Below are 14,520 nucleotides of genomic sequence, written 5' to 3' on the forward strand. Positions count from 1 at the left end.
GTAAGAAAAGAGGATCTTGTTCTTGTGAGACCCGCAGATCCTGAATATCCGATATGGCTAGAAGTGGCAGAGTCAAACGTTGATGTAGACAAATCATCTCCTAACTACAAGAAAGTTCTGATTCAGTATTGGGCACCAAAACATCGAAAACGAAATCCCACAATCCAAGAACAGTATGAGGATTGTTGGAAAAAGAGTTGGTGTTGCAATCTTGCTGACCCAAAGCGCTGGGAGTGTGTTGATACAATTGTATGGTCATGGACTCCAAGGGGTGGAAGAAGTGCGGAAACAATCAAGATCCCATCAAATGTCATGGAGAAGGCACAGGCTAGCTTAATAGGAGAAATTGAATAGCATTTCAATATCTTGCTCATTGTTTTATTTCCCCAGCTTATGTATGATTTTATGAAGTCTTTTTAAACACCCACATAAAAATAAAAATTCTAAAAGGTGTTTCTCAACACCACCATTTTCTTGGGAATCTATCTCTTTTATGAAGTGTTTTGAAACACCCACATAAAAATAAAAATTTTAAAAGGTGTTTCTCAACACCACCATTTTCTTGAGAATCTATCTCTTTTATGAAGTGTTTTGAAACACCCACATAAAAATAAAAATTTTAAAAGGTGTTTCTCAACACCATCATTTTCTTGAGAATCTATCTCTTTGTCACATTCCCAAATTAAATGAAAATTTTCCAAATTTAATGGGAAATAGGAATCCATAGGCGTTGAAATTAGTCCCAAAGTTGTGGGATTTTCCCATTTCATCTAAAATGGTGTTAAGAGTGTTAGAATCACAAACTGAGACTTCAAGTGGTTTGAGTACATCAAGGAGAGTCTACACTTAAAGTTTGGAGCAATTTTGAGTCAATAGACATCATACACGTTGGTACAGTCCGACTGTGTCGACCCATGGAGATGCAAGAAGTCCATGCATGGCGGTTTGCAGGCAAGTGGTAGGTACATTGGGCAAGTATTTGATGGTGCTATGGGCTAGGTACACTAAGATGGGGCGCTTGCTAGTGGATAGCTGTCAATGTTTTGTCCAATCACAGGTGGCAAGAGCAAAGGCTAATATCACAAGCTTGGAAATGAAGCAAGGGATAATGGATCCAACTGCCATAAAGTTTATGATATGGGATTCAGAGCGAGGTATCTGCAAAGACACCCGACTATCTGGATGTGTATGCCAAAGGCGACACTATACAGGTCATTTGTGGCTCTCAAACTTGGAAGCCAGACGGTGCTATGATGTGTATGTCGGATCGGACATCGAGGTCAGCGGAGTCGAAATCTTTATGTATTCGACTACGGCTTCATGGTTGTTTCGGGTGTCACTTCGAGCTCGAAACGATGGTCAACCGCGGCAAACACTATTTTGAACAATATTTTTGGTGATCGGGTTGGCATTAACACAGTGGAGCTCGGATGTCGAAGTATTCGGAGCTCATGAGCATTCTCACGTGGGAAAGGAGGCCATGCTGGCTATTTTTAGAGGAGGTTTAACACGGAGTTGCAAAAAAAGAAAAACGAGGTGTGGAGCATTCAATCGGGTGGCGCATGCGGAGAGAGGACGGCAGTTAGCATGCAGTGAAGGGGGAGGCTCGTTATACGGATGATGGAGCCATGCAAGAAGGGGAGAGAGAAGGAGGCCGAGGAGGGCGGTAGGGTGGTGACACCGTGAGGTGATGGCTCTGAGGAGAGCGCAGTACAGGGGATGAAGGCGCTGCTGAAAGGGAAAAGGAGCCCGCCTTGTTGAGAGGAGAAGGCCACAAGAGTTGCAGGGAGGCCGCCAGAGGGCAGCTTTTGGGTGGAACAAGGGGCCATGCAGCGCTGCAGTGCAACGAGGAGTTGCAGGTAGGGGAAGGAAAAAGGCCGCCATGGGCCGTAGGTTGAGGACCGATCAGGAGAGGAGGGTCGGGGGGCCAGCTTGGGGAGCAGTCGATGCAAGAGAAAGGCCGTGAGGGCTGCAGTAGACAGAGGAGGCAAAGGGGGGTCTCTTGGGCCATGTAGAGCTTCCAAGGGCATGAAGATGAGGAGCCTGTGTTGAAAGCAGGACGCTACAGAGACAAGGTATCTGTGTGTGTCATCGGAGGCATGAAGAGAATGAGCCGCCAGTGAGCCGCTTGAAGGGAGGTCGCAAGCTGCAAGATATGCAAACAGGGTTGCCATAGTTTGAGGGAGTTGAGGGCTGCATGATAAGCAAGAGGTGGAGCGCCATTTGTAGGCAACCGTTCATGCATGAAAAAAACACTGCCTTGTGCAAAGCGAGATAAAGAGGCCGTCAAAGCCAGCAGAGGGAGGAGACAAGAGTGCTTCAAAGCTTATTGACACCATCATTATACCCGAGAGTTTTTTTAGTGATGATGGACAGCTTGTTTAAATGTCTTTTGATTGTTTGAATTCAGTCTTAATCTCATCTATCTCGTCTCGTGCCGGTGCCGGTGCCCGTGGTAGCGGTAGCTCCGGGTTTTGGTGTGTGTGTGCACAGACAGAGACAGAGACAGAGACAGAGACAGAGACAGAGAGAGAGAGAGAGAGAGAGAGAGAGAGAGAGAGAGAGAGAGAGAGAGAGAGAGAGAGAGAGAGAGAGAGAGAGAGAGAGAGATTGATTGTGGTTGCAGACTCAGTGTGATTTTGTATGTGGTCGAGGCTTGCAAGGTCTCCCGGTGTGAGTGGTTTTACAGATTTGTGTGCATTGGTGTGTGTGCGTTGGTAAAGTTGATTGTGTGTAGCCAAAGTTGCTCGTAGGCGAGTCTTTGGTGTGAAGGTTGGCGAATAATGTGCGTGTGTACGTGTTTCTGTGTGGCTTGGGGTGCTAGATACCTGCTGGGCTATAGAGAGGCATCGAGTTGGTGTCCTGTGTGTTGTTCCATTTCCCCCATCCCATCAGTGGTGCCCCCACTGAGGACCTAGTGATTGCTCCTCGATGAAGCTTTAAAGCCTGAAGATGATGCATGATATTGACTTGGTTCTCGCTGGAGAAGAAGAGGCTGCAGATTGGTTTTCCGATATGGAGCTATACATGTTGCGGTTAAGAATTTGTGGACATGAAGCCAAAAGGTCCTACCCTTGTTCTACAAGGCCAAAGCCTGGTTTGAAGGTTTGAAAGTTGCAGATCGTCAGTCCGCTAAGCGAGATTCGGAAGCAGTTTGTTGAAGCTTTTCAGAAGCGGGTTTCTCCATCAAACTTTGGTGAGCAATTGAGCAAGCTCAAACAGGATGTAAGTGAAGATTTTTCTTTGTTTTCGGGTAACTTTGAATCTATTTGGGAAAGACTAGCTGTTGCTACATGTGTGCGCAATGGAGAACATTTCAAGCGAGAGCAGTTTCTAGCCTGCTTGCATCCACGAATCAGAGAAGATTTTTCTTTGTTTTTGGGTAACTTTGAATCTATTTGGGAAAGACTAGCTGTTGCTACATGTGTGCAAAATGGAGAACATTTCAAGCGAGAGCAGTTTCTAGCTTGCTTGCATCCACGAATCAGAGAGAAGGTAGAGTGTGGTGGTGCAGAGGACTATGAGCAAATGGTTTGCTTGGCAAAGGCAAAGAGCAGGAAAGCAAAGAAGAAGCTGGAGATGGGTTTGTTGAAGCCGGCAGACTATGGATATAGCTCGGCAATGGAGTTGCGTCATGCCATGAAGCCAAAGGGGAGTTCAAGCATCAAAGAGGTAGCTGCTTTGCCATTGGTAAGCCATTTTGGTCATTCGTTTCAATTGGTACCTCTAGTTTTGGTGTGCTGCTATACAAGAGTCTGTTAGCCCGGCTAGCAAGGGTGCGGTCTTGGTGGAAGTATGTATGCATGAAGAAGAAAAAGAAGATGTGAAAAGCTCACAAGACAAGCTTGAAGTTGTCGGCAAAGCGATGGTCGAAGTTGTGCAGGAGGAAGCTAGCCAGGGGGTTTGGCAATCTTGCCCCACTGATTGTGTTGAAGAGTGGCAGTGCATTCCAGAAGGTATTGGTGATGTCGACCTACCAAAAAACGAGCTAGGTAATAGATCATGGCTTTCTTTCTTGCTTAGCAGATGATGTCGTCGTAGACGAAGTCCTTGAAGAGCAGGCAAAGGTAATCGAGCAATCCGATTTGATCTCGCATGAAGTGGTTGAAGAGGAAGCATCACAGGCTGCAGTGGACGAGGATTGGCATGGTGAGTCAGGTATGGAATGTATGCCATGCCATTTGAAGGATCCACAAAAGAGGGTATGCTTGGCACACAGGTAGGTTGGGCTATGCAAGAAGCAGCGGTAGTGGAAGACAGGTTGCTAAAGATGGAAGTTGTGCTATTGATGGACATGCTGTTGAAAGCTGCTTTACAGGTAGTTTTGCACGGGTTGCAAAGCTATCGTGATAGAGGTATGCTATGGAGAGTTCTCTATCAGGTGAGGCGATCATGATGTATAGTGAAGATGCTTCACAGGTTGATTTACAGGCTTGTTTTGTATATGAAACCGGCATATGGATACAGGTTGAAGATCGATGCTATGCCAAGCTGCACGAGAGGCTTGTTTTCGGGTTTACAGGTGCAGGAAAAAGGTTCATTATGCATGTACTATGGACGCATGGTGGAGTTTGCATCACAGTAAGGAGAGCCTATGGCTTTCCATTTGACCTAGGCGGGTGGTACGGCAGACTGTGCAGCTCTCTATCTATCTACTAGATTCACTCTATCTATCTACTACTTCATGTAAATACTATCTATCAGCTTGTTATTATGCAACGCTACTTTACCTAAATAATACTACGGTTGAGCATGAATGCTCAACGAGGGGTTGGGAAATGATGGTACAGCCCGACTGTGTCGACCCATGGAGATGCAAGAAGTCCATGCATGACGGTTTGCAGGCAAGTGGCAGGTACATTGGGCAAGTATTTGATGGTGCTATGGGCTAGGTACACCGAGATGGGGCGCTTGCTAGTGGATAGTTGTCAGTGTTTCGTCCAATCATAGGTGGCAAGAGCAAAGGTTAATATCACAAGCTTGGAAATGAAGCAAGGGATAATGGATCCAACTGCCATAAAGTTTATGATATGGGATTCAGAGCGAGGTATCTGCAAAGACACCCGACTATCTGGATGTGTATGCCAAAGGCGACACTATACAGGTCATTTGTGGCTCTCAAACTTGGAAGCCAGACGGTGCTATGATGTGTATGTCGGATCGGACATCGAGGTCAGCGGAGTCGAAATCTTTATGTATTCGACTACGGCTTCATGGTTGTTTCGGGTGTCACTTCGAGCTCGAAACGATGGTCAACCGCGGCAAACACTATTTTGAACAATATTTTTGGTGATCGGGTTGGCATTAACACAGTGGAGCTCGGATGTCGAAGTATTCGGAGCTCATGAGCATTCTCACGTGGGAAAGGAGGCCATGCTGGCTATTTTTAGAGGAGGTTTAACACGGAGTTGCAAAAAAAGAAAAACGAGGTGTGGAGCATTCAATCGGGTGGCGCATGCGGAGAGAGGACGGCAGTTAGCATGCAGTGAAGGGGGAGGCTCGTTATACGGATGATGGAGCCATGCAAGAAGGGGAGAGAGAAGGAGGCCGAGGAGGGCGGTAGGGTGGTGACACCGTGAGGTGATGGCTCTGAGGAGAGCGCAGTACAGGGGATGAAGGCGCTGCTGAAAGGAAAAAGGAGCCCGCCTTGCTGAGAGGAAAAGGCCACAAGAGTTGCAGGGAGGCCGCCAGAGGGCAGCTTTTGGGTGGAACAAGGGGCCATGCAGCGCTGCAGTGCAACGAGGAGTTGCAGGTAGGGGAAGGAAAAAGGCCGCCATGGGCCGTAGGTTGAGGACAGATCAGGAGAGGAGGGTCGGGGGGGCCATCTTGGGGAGCAGTCGATGCAAGAGAAAGGCCGTGAGGGCTGCAGTAGACAGAGGAGGCAAAGGGGGGGCTCTTGGGCACAAGGAGCTTTTGACATGTTACCATATAGAAATTCGTTTTGGGTTCCATGTACTTCCTAGATCTAAGTAGGAAGTAAGGAGCTTTTTGCTAGATTGAACTAGAAAATTCATAAGTTACTATATGATAGGTCTATAATTGCTGGATGGAACTAGAAACTTTCAAGTACCTCTAGATTTCCTATATAGTACTAAGTGGAGTTGCTACATAGAAGTAGTAAATCCTTGGTCTAATGCGATTACTATATAGCAACTATGTTGAGTTGCTAGTTGGAAGTAGTAAAACCCAATTCCACACAATTACTATATAGTAACTATGTTTACTTGCTAGTTAGAAGTAGCAAATCCTAAATTCAATGCAATTACTATATAGTAATTATGTAGTCACTAGTTACAAGTAACAAATTCTAGCTGGTCCAACCCACTAATTACTAAGCATCCCTTTCCACATCGCAATATAGTGATTACTTTATACTAAGTACTAATCATAATACGTATTCTTTTAATATATGTATGTACTATGGTACTTATACTATGTTTTATTAAGCTATTTTGTGATGTTTTTATTTTTTCTCGTAATTCATTTTTGCAAAGAAGCATTGGACTGCATTATAACTCTCATATTCCATGACCTTGAAAAAATCAATACCTAAGTTTGGGCACTTGTCTATATCATTTCTCATATCTTAGAGTTTTTTTGCCTTTTTAGAAGGTATATTGTATGGTGAGATTTTTCCAAGGAAAGTTGTGCAAGACCTATTTACTGTGTCTACTTTCAAAGGAGAGCTTGTGGTGCCATCTCTTACTTTTTTATGGTGTGATTATGAAAATACTTATTAGTGTAGCTTAGAGGTGATACAAGTACTGCAAATGGTGCTACACTCCTTGAAACTCATTGCATATATATCTAGTTCAACGGGAGAATGTATTCCCTACTACAAGAGGCAATAGATTGAAAACTTTAAATGTCAAATATCCATATTAAGGCTTATAAATTCCATCTCCACTTGATGCTTGTCCATACATTGGGGGCTTTTTACAAGGAAGATACTCTTTGTTGTGAGATCAAATTTCTCCAATAAAAAATAAAAAATTGTAGCTTTTCATAAGAACAGTGATCGTCTATCAAATCAAGATGCATATCTAGAATTTGAGTTGACTATGTAGGCTTTGGAGATGATTTGCTTCATTATTTTTAGGTATAAATTGTCCTTTTTTGGAGGTAATTTGTGGCAAATTACATCCCTAGCAATGGCAAGCACTCAAAAACGGATCTCATTTGTCAAAAAGGAATAAAAATTAGAAAATAACGCACAAGGGTATGTCGGGAAATTTTGAAATTTGCGTATTATGGGAATTTCCACAAATTAAAGGAGTATTTTGGTAAATTTTCCTATATATATATATATAGCTGCAAGTTCTGGGCTATTTATTGATTGATATAGCTCATAGTTTCTACAATTACTCTAGAGATCATGGCTGGTCCATTGTTGATATTCAAGTCGTAAAATCACTTCTACAATCTTGGAGAATTCAAACAGAAGAATACTTCGGAGCAAATTCTTCTCCCTTGGAACATGTTGCTGGAAGTGGTGAGCTTCTTGATGATGTGATACGTCATGGTCTACATGATCGGTACTGGTGTTATATCTTTGAGCGTCTTGTAAAGATATACAGCACCATCAAGACAAATAATATGCAGGATGGAGCATCATTTGTCCAATATTATTTGAGGAAGTTCTTTACTAGAGTTTTTCAGATTGTGCAATCAGACAGTGATGGGCTTCTTCCGGAACAAAGATTCTTAAGATCTTTGCATGCCTCTATGGGTGGCACTTTCAGTAACTCCGCTATAGAAGACTACTCAGAGGAGTGTCCACTGCAACATATGGATGGTTTAGCAATTGTTTCGTCTATTGGTGCAACGAAATCTTTGTGGAATATCATGTTGAAACATGGTCAAAGATCTTCATGTATAGATAGCCTTCTTCTCAAAGGCATTGCAATTTCTAAGAAGCGATGTGTTTATCGGAATCCAACAAGTGAGGAGTCTACCTTTTTAAGGAGCTTTTGGAACATTGAAGCAAGCATTCCTATTGCAGAAGTAAAGGCGTATGACAAGGTTCTCTTCAGAGGGGAAATATACAAAGTTGGCTCTGATGTGGTGGTGAAGGTTGATGATATAAATCAACAAGTAGAGGAAAGGGGCTATTGGAAAGCTTGTATAACTTCTTTTTTCTCTATGCAGCATCAAGGAAAGTCCATGCTTTTCTTTGCAGGGAGATACTATAAGCAATGCATTGTAGGTGATACTCATTCAGAACGATTACTTATTGATACAGTTACAGGAATGAGTGTCCTTGAAAAGATACCGTTGCCCTTCACTTGGGATTGTATTCGCCCAATCTCATCTTTGCTACATAAGTTTATTCCAATGCCATTATCGCGAGGACATAAGTTCATAGCTTATGAAGTGAAAGACTTAAAGAGAAGGGATAGATTGCTAGAGGAAGGACAATGTGGAAATGTTCCTTTATGGCTCCAAGAGCATGATATAGTAAAAGTATGCATCGAAAATGGAGGTGTGGAACAATTGAAGCATGCCGTGGTTAGGGAAATAAATAGTGAGGAAAAAATGGCAAAGCTTGCTATACTAAAGCCTCCTATGCATCAAATCAATATTTGGAAAGTTCAAATAGAGGAGAATGAATGGAGAAGTTGGGATAGTTGTCTGTTTCTGCTCGAAGGTTGGGTTGTAGTGAAGAAGAAGAAGATCACTAAGCTAGGGGAGCTTGATTGTTGGGTACCTATTATATGGCGCTCCAATGAATGATTATATTTTGTAATTCACTATTTGAACATGTCTAAAATGTGTCAAGTTTACATTTAATTTTGTACCCCACTATTTGAGCATGTATACAATGTGTCAAGTCTATATTTAATTTTGTAACCCACTACTTAGATATGTCTATATTGACTTAAGTCTCTTTTTTTAAAAGTGATTTAACTTGTTTTTATTGGTGGTTGTTAATTATTTTTATATGTGTGTGCTTGTTTGACTTTGTTAGGGTAAATATGAGTTGTCCGCAATCTATTTTAGCTGCATTGCTTTCGAAACCTCATGATGAAGCTCTCAAAGAGTTGAGTGTATGGAGAGCCAATTATGCTGGGAACAAAAGAATTTTAGGAAATCCTACTAGCATTACTACACATGGGGATCCACCTTGTGCAACTAAATATGATCCAGAGATGCAGGGAAGCTTTATGGTAGAAATTTTCTTTTGAAGTATCATCCGGATCAATATAGAGTGTTATACTCTAACTATGGGGAGGTGGGAAAATGGTTTGCAAAAGTTGACTCTATTGGTGACCTTCGAAACAATCTTGAACGAAAGAGTCAAGTCATGAGCATCATTGGAGACAACATAGGCAAACTCAAAGACATTGTCATAGATGGAGCTTCTTATCCTTGGAAGGAGGAGGATATTTATTTATGGTGTATCAAGTCTCTTGCCGCTAAGCGCAAGTATACCAAACGAAAGGCCCACCAATCAACGTCTTCCTCGAGTGGATCTACGGTATGGTTATTTAATGCATTAATAAAGATATGTTTTTTGTGTGTTTTATACTTACAAGATATTTTTAATGCAAATATAGGCCATAAATAATGATTTACATGATAAGGATGTTGGGATGCAACATGGAGAATCCAATGACTTGGATAAAGATGATTCTCCTAACAAAATGGTAAGATAGTTAGCATGAATACTTAGTGGCTTACTTGATGCTTTTTTTCATCTACATTTTATTTTCAATAGGTAGAGAATGCTCATGATGACAATGCTTTGGCAAAGCTTACTGACATGGATACTATTGTGGTAATTGAAAACAAGATGGAAAAGGAGGCACCAGCTAATGTGAGTCATTGGTTACTACACACTATTCATCTTGAGCTTCTAAATGTGTGTTCTTAAAGTTAAATTTGTTTATGGTTTATTTATGAAAACTTAGGAAGATGTAGAAGTATATATTCCAGAAATTCCTTGGCAAAATAATGATGAAGAAAATGATGCTTATGAGGTATGTTCAAAAGTACTCTCTCTCTCTCTCTATCTATATTTATATATATATATATATATTTATATTTATATTTCACTTAAATTATGATTATTTTTTATTTAGGAGTATCAAAGATTTATATCAGATGGGAGCTTTGGGGTTGCTTTGGAAGAAAAAAAATCTTATGAGAGTTCACATGGTGTTGATCATAACCATGTAGAGAACAAGGTTTGAGTTTGAAGTTATGTTGTTTGATGCATAAAATACATTTTTTGTATTGCTTGATTATTGTGATTGTTTGGTATATAGAAAATGAAAGATAACACTTCAAGTGAATTTTGCGATTCAAACGTAGATCTGCTCTCTAGGAAAAGTGTGCGAAAAAGAAAGGTATGCTAGTAATATATTTGTGTTGAGTAGCTTGATCAATATTGGATTTTACTTTCTTTTATAAGTTGTTGTGTGTCGTGTTTTTAGGCTATGAGTAAGCTTCAGGAGCTTCTCAAAAAAAAGGAGAAAGCTTCAAAGGTTTCCAATAACAAAAAGAAAAAGGTAAATTGGTTAAGTTAAGCTATATAAATGAAATCTTGGTAACTAGGATTAAAACTATATTGTTTTCATGTTTAGGAACTATCAAGTGGATCCAGAGAAGAGAGTATTATTGATGAAAGCTCTGTTTTAGAAAAAAAGGTGTGTATTTTGTTAGGTGTACTACTTGCACTATACTTTGACTAATACACATAGAGTTTAACTAGATGATGACTGATACTCTTTGTTATTTTTTTGTAGGCACGAGAGTTATGTGTAAGTGATAAAGAAGCCATTCTAATGAAATGGCTTGGTACTAAGAAGGTTGAAGACATTGATCATCTTGTAAAACCTACTTATACTGCTCTCAAAAAAACACATTCCTTCTTCAAGAGGAAGGCGGGTGACACCAATTCTTTTACCATGTGTGAGGATTTAGTGACTTGGCTCTTAGTGAAGAGCATAGTTTGTATCAATTTTGATAAGGTAGGAGCTTTGTCACTCAAAGATGTGGAGTTGGCAAATGAAGATTGAGATTTGTATCTTTGAAACTTCTATGTGTTTGAAAGTGACATTATCTTATTGAACTTTCATATTTGGCTACATGTACCTCTCTTGTTAAGTTGATTAAATCATTTCCTCAATCACTTAAAGATTTGACTTAGCATACATTCTACTAGTTTAGATTTTCTATATGTCTACCTAGTTTAAATTTTCTAGGTCATTAACTAGTTTAGATTTACTTGGTGACTTATTTTTTGGATTTGCTAGATGATTAACTAGTTTGACACACTAAGGTCAAACTAGAAAGTGTGAAGAGTTTCTAGTTAGATCTAGCAACTTAGTTACTATATGGTAGTACCATTTGCCATATAGTAACAAACTTACTAGATTGACCAACTAGAAACTGTCTCACAGTTGCTAGTTTGCACTTTTACTAGTTGTGTGTATTCAAACTAGTGAATCATCTAGCAAATTTATATTTTTTTCTATATGGTAACATGTCAAAAGCTCCTTGTGGGGCCATGTATAAGAGCTTCCAAGGGCATGAAGATGAGGAGCCTGTGTTGAAAGCAGGACGCTACAGAGACAAGGTATCTGTGTGTGTCATCGGAGGCATGAAGAGAATGAGCCGCCAGTGAGCTGCGTGAAGGGAGGTCGCAAGCTGCAAGATATGCAAACAGGGTTGCCATAGTTTGAGGGAGTTGAGGGCTGCATGGTAAGCAAGGTAAAGCAGGAGGTGGAGTGCCATTTGCAGGCAACCATTCATGCATGAAAAAAACACTGCCTTGTGCAAAGCGAGATAAAGAGGCCGTCAAAGCCAGCAGAGGGAGGAGACAAGATTGCTTCAAAGCTTATTGACACCATCATTATACCCGAGAGTTTTTTAGTGATGATGGACAGCTTGTTTAAATGTATTTTGATTGTCTGAATTCAGTCTTAATCTCATCTATCTCGTCTCGTGCGGGTGCCCGTGGTAGCGGTGGCTCCGGGTTTTGGTGTGTGTATGCAGAGAGAGAGAGAGAGAGAGAGAGAGAGAGAGAGAGAGAGAGAGAGAGAGAGAGAGAGAGAGAGAGAGAGAGAGAGAGAGAGAGAGAGAGAGAGAGAGAGAGAGAGAGAGAGAGAGAGAGAGAGAGAGAGAGAGAGAGAGAGAGAGAGAGAGAGAGATTGATTGTGGTTGCAGACTCAGTGTGATTTTGTATGTGGTCGAGGCTTACGAGGTCTCCCGGTGTGAGTGGGTTTACAGAGTTGTGTGCATTGGTGTGTGTGCATCGGTAAAGGTGATTGTGTGTAGCCAAAGTTGCTCGTAGGCGAGTCTTTGGTGTGAAGGTTGGCGAATACTGTGCGTGTGTACGTGTTTCTGTGTGGCTTGGGATGCTGGATACCTGCTGGGCTATAGAGAGGCATCGAGTTGATATCCTGTGTGTTGTTCCATTTCCTCCATCCCAACGTATAAAGTCTCCAAGTACATAATGTCTGTTTTCGCCATAACTTAAGCTCTCGAGATCGGATTTAGAAACTTTTTTTATAAAAAATGAAGCTCCAGAGTAGCTCTAACATTCAATGTAACCCATGAACAACAATCAAAGACCCTTCAGGTCCTTTATTGTTGGTCAATGTTTGGAAAAACATTGTTAAGGCCTCAAAATGCATCCAAAAGTTAGGGGTGTCTAAATGTGATAATTTGAGAGAATTATGAGAAAACGGTCCCGGTTTTGGACATAGTTTCGACTTTTTCTTAGCAAAAGCACTTGAACACATTGGAATAAGACTTCTTAGATCAAGCTAGAGTTGTTAATCCCAAAAAATATATCTACTTTAGCTTCAAACTCATCTTGCACAAGCTTCAGGATCCCAACAATAGAGGAGCATACGCCCATAATGGATCTTTCAAACTTGCAGTTGATAAAGACCAATTTTGTTAAGAGAGTTTGGATGAAAGATCATGAGAGTGAAGAATTGTATTGATACATTGAGGACAGTGAGGTCAACCTTTATAGGTGCTAAGAGCCATACCCAGAAGAGATGATGAATTACAAGCTCTTAGATGTCTATACATACGGAGTCAACTGTCGATGAAAATCTATAGTTGTTGACAAGTATGGACAAGAATGCAGACCTGTAGAAAGCACAAATCTTGGGGGGATCACTAAAAAATTATGTGAATATCACGTGAATGCATTAGAAGTTATTAAAATTTATTTTTTCTCACATTCTCACATACAAAATGTAACCCTAAAATGGAACTGGAGAAAAAATCTACAAATTGAATAGGAAAAGGGTGCATTTTATTTGCCAAAAGTTTAACAGAAAGAGTCTTCAAAATAGTCCTTGAATGCACGTGATATACACAATTTATACATAGTGACCCCCCCCCCCCCCCCGAGGCACAAATCCATAGACTGCATTAGAAATAGGTGGATATTTGGGCAATGAAGGACAACATATATCTCCACCCAAACATGAGGATTCCTAGGAGAATTCCAAAAAGGGAGCCACCTGGATTCCCTTCTACAGTGATAATGAGAGATGAAATGATCACAGAGATAGTGGACATGCCTCCTCAACTGAATCTCCGTAATAGACCAATCTCCAAGAGAACGACCAATCCCTTCAAAGAAGAACCTAGGCATAGTAGAAGGCTTGAAGCGAGAGAATGATTGGGAGAGTCTATGATTAGACTTGTAGACAATCAGCGAGTTAGATCGTCCCAAGTTTAGAAATGGATAAATAAAAAATACTCCAACGATAAAGATTTGAGAGATCATGTAGCGACTTTCAGTAGAGTGATTAGAGCAGAGGAAGTTTTGGAATTTGTGACACAATTGACTCTCAAAGAGATCACATGGCTACATGGTTTGACTCAGTGGAAAGATGAGATTTTAGACTCTAGAAGATTTGTTTGAAGAATTCTTGCAAAAAGACGTAGCTCACAATATGGCCTCAGAAATTGAAAGATTCAAATAGAAAGAGGGTGAATCGATATGCAAAGCATTATTACGGCTCAAGAGATATGTCAAATTTTGTCCAATAGAGGAACTACCTACGCAGGCTCTATTGATGCTGATCTTTGTCCAAGGAATGAGACATGTGGGTCTTCAGAAGGATTTGCATATGATAAGGAGCTTGAAGCTAAACGAATAGATCAAAGAAGCTCCTTATCTGGTGGATAATTGTGAGGAATACAAATAAAAGGAATGTAAGAATCAAGAGGACGACACATCCTCTCAGCACAGTGATTCACACATGAGTGAGTCCATTGCAAAACCAATGGCATCTATCGATCAAGGAAAGTTTATCGATGAAATGGTTAAGAGGTTAGCTCCTCTTGTAAAGTCTTATCCGAGGGAGCTTAAGTGGTGCAAAATTGAGAGAAAATGGACAAACCATACGAGAGAAGACTGTTACTATAGCATGGAATATTCTAGGGAGAGGTATGTACAACCTATTCTAGTAGCACCTACTCCTCCTAGATACATTATGGGAATGCAGTAGGACCAATAGAAGTTTGAAGACCACAGTGTGTCTTAGG

At 41.0% G+C, this 14,520-nt stretch overlaps 1 protein-coding gene and 2 pseudogenes across 2 annotated transcripts; 1 reads left to right on the plus strand and 2 right to left on the minus strand.

Annotated features, from left to right (window-relative positions):
- Positions 1–1,397: 1,397 nt before the first annotated feature.
- On the minus strand, positions 1,398–3,246 carry LOC147463418 (uncharacterized). The gene has a single exon (XM_086488729.1). The coding sequence runs from the start codon at positions 2,172–2,174 to the stop codon at positions 1,548–1,550; it is 627 nt and encodes a 208-aa protein (XP_086344855.1). The 5' UTR covers positions 2,175–3,246; the 3' UTR covers positions 1,398–1,547.
- Positions 3,247–3,407: 161 nt separating this feature from the next.
- Positions 3,408–11,073, plus strand: LOC147463419 (uncharacterized; annotated as a pseudogene). The gene is made up of 12 exons (XR_015185118.1): positions 3,408–4,202; positions 5,042–5,104; positions 8,149–8,202; positions 9,188–9,478; positions 9,558–9,647; positions 9,719–9,817; positions 9,912–9,980; positions 10,083–10,187; positions 10,269–10,349; positions 10,437–10,511; positions 10,587–10,649; positions 10,749–11,073. The product of XR_015185118.1 is annotated as an uncharacterized LOC147463419 (transcript).
- On the minus strand, positions 4,404–11,680 carry LOC147463420 (uncharacterized; annotated as a pseudogene).
- Positions 11,681–14,520: the final 2,840 nt, after the last annotated feature.

Source organism: Adiantum capillus-veneris, chromosome 2 (genome assembly GCF_014529385.1).
Source record: "Adiantum capillus-veneris isolate H3 chromosome 2, ASM1452938v2, whole genome shotgun sequence".
Taxonomy (NCBI): Eukaryota; Viridiplantae; Streptophyta; class Polypodiopsida; order Polypodiales; family Pteridaceae; genus Adiantum; species Adiantum capillus-veneris.

Coding starts and splice junctions, on each gene's coding strand:
- LOC147463418 (XM_086488729.1), bottom strand. CDS start 2,174: ATGGCAACCCTGTTTGCATATCTTGCAGCTTGCGACCTCCCTTCAAGC.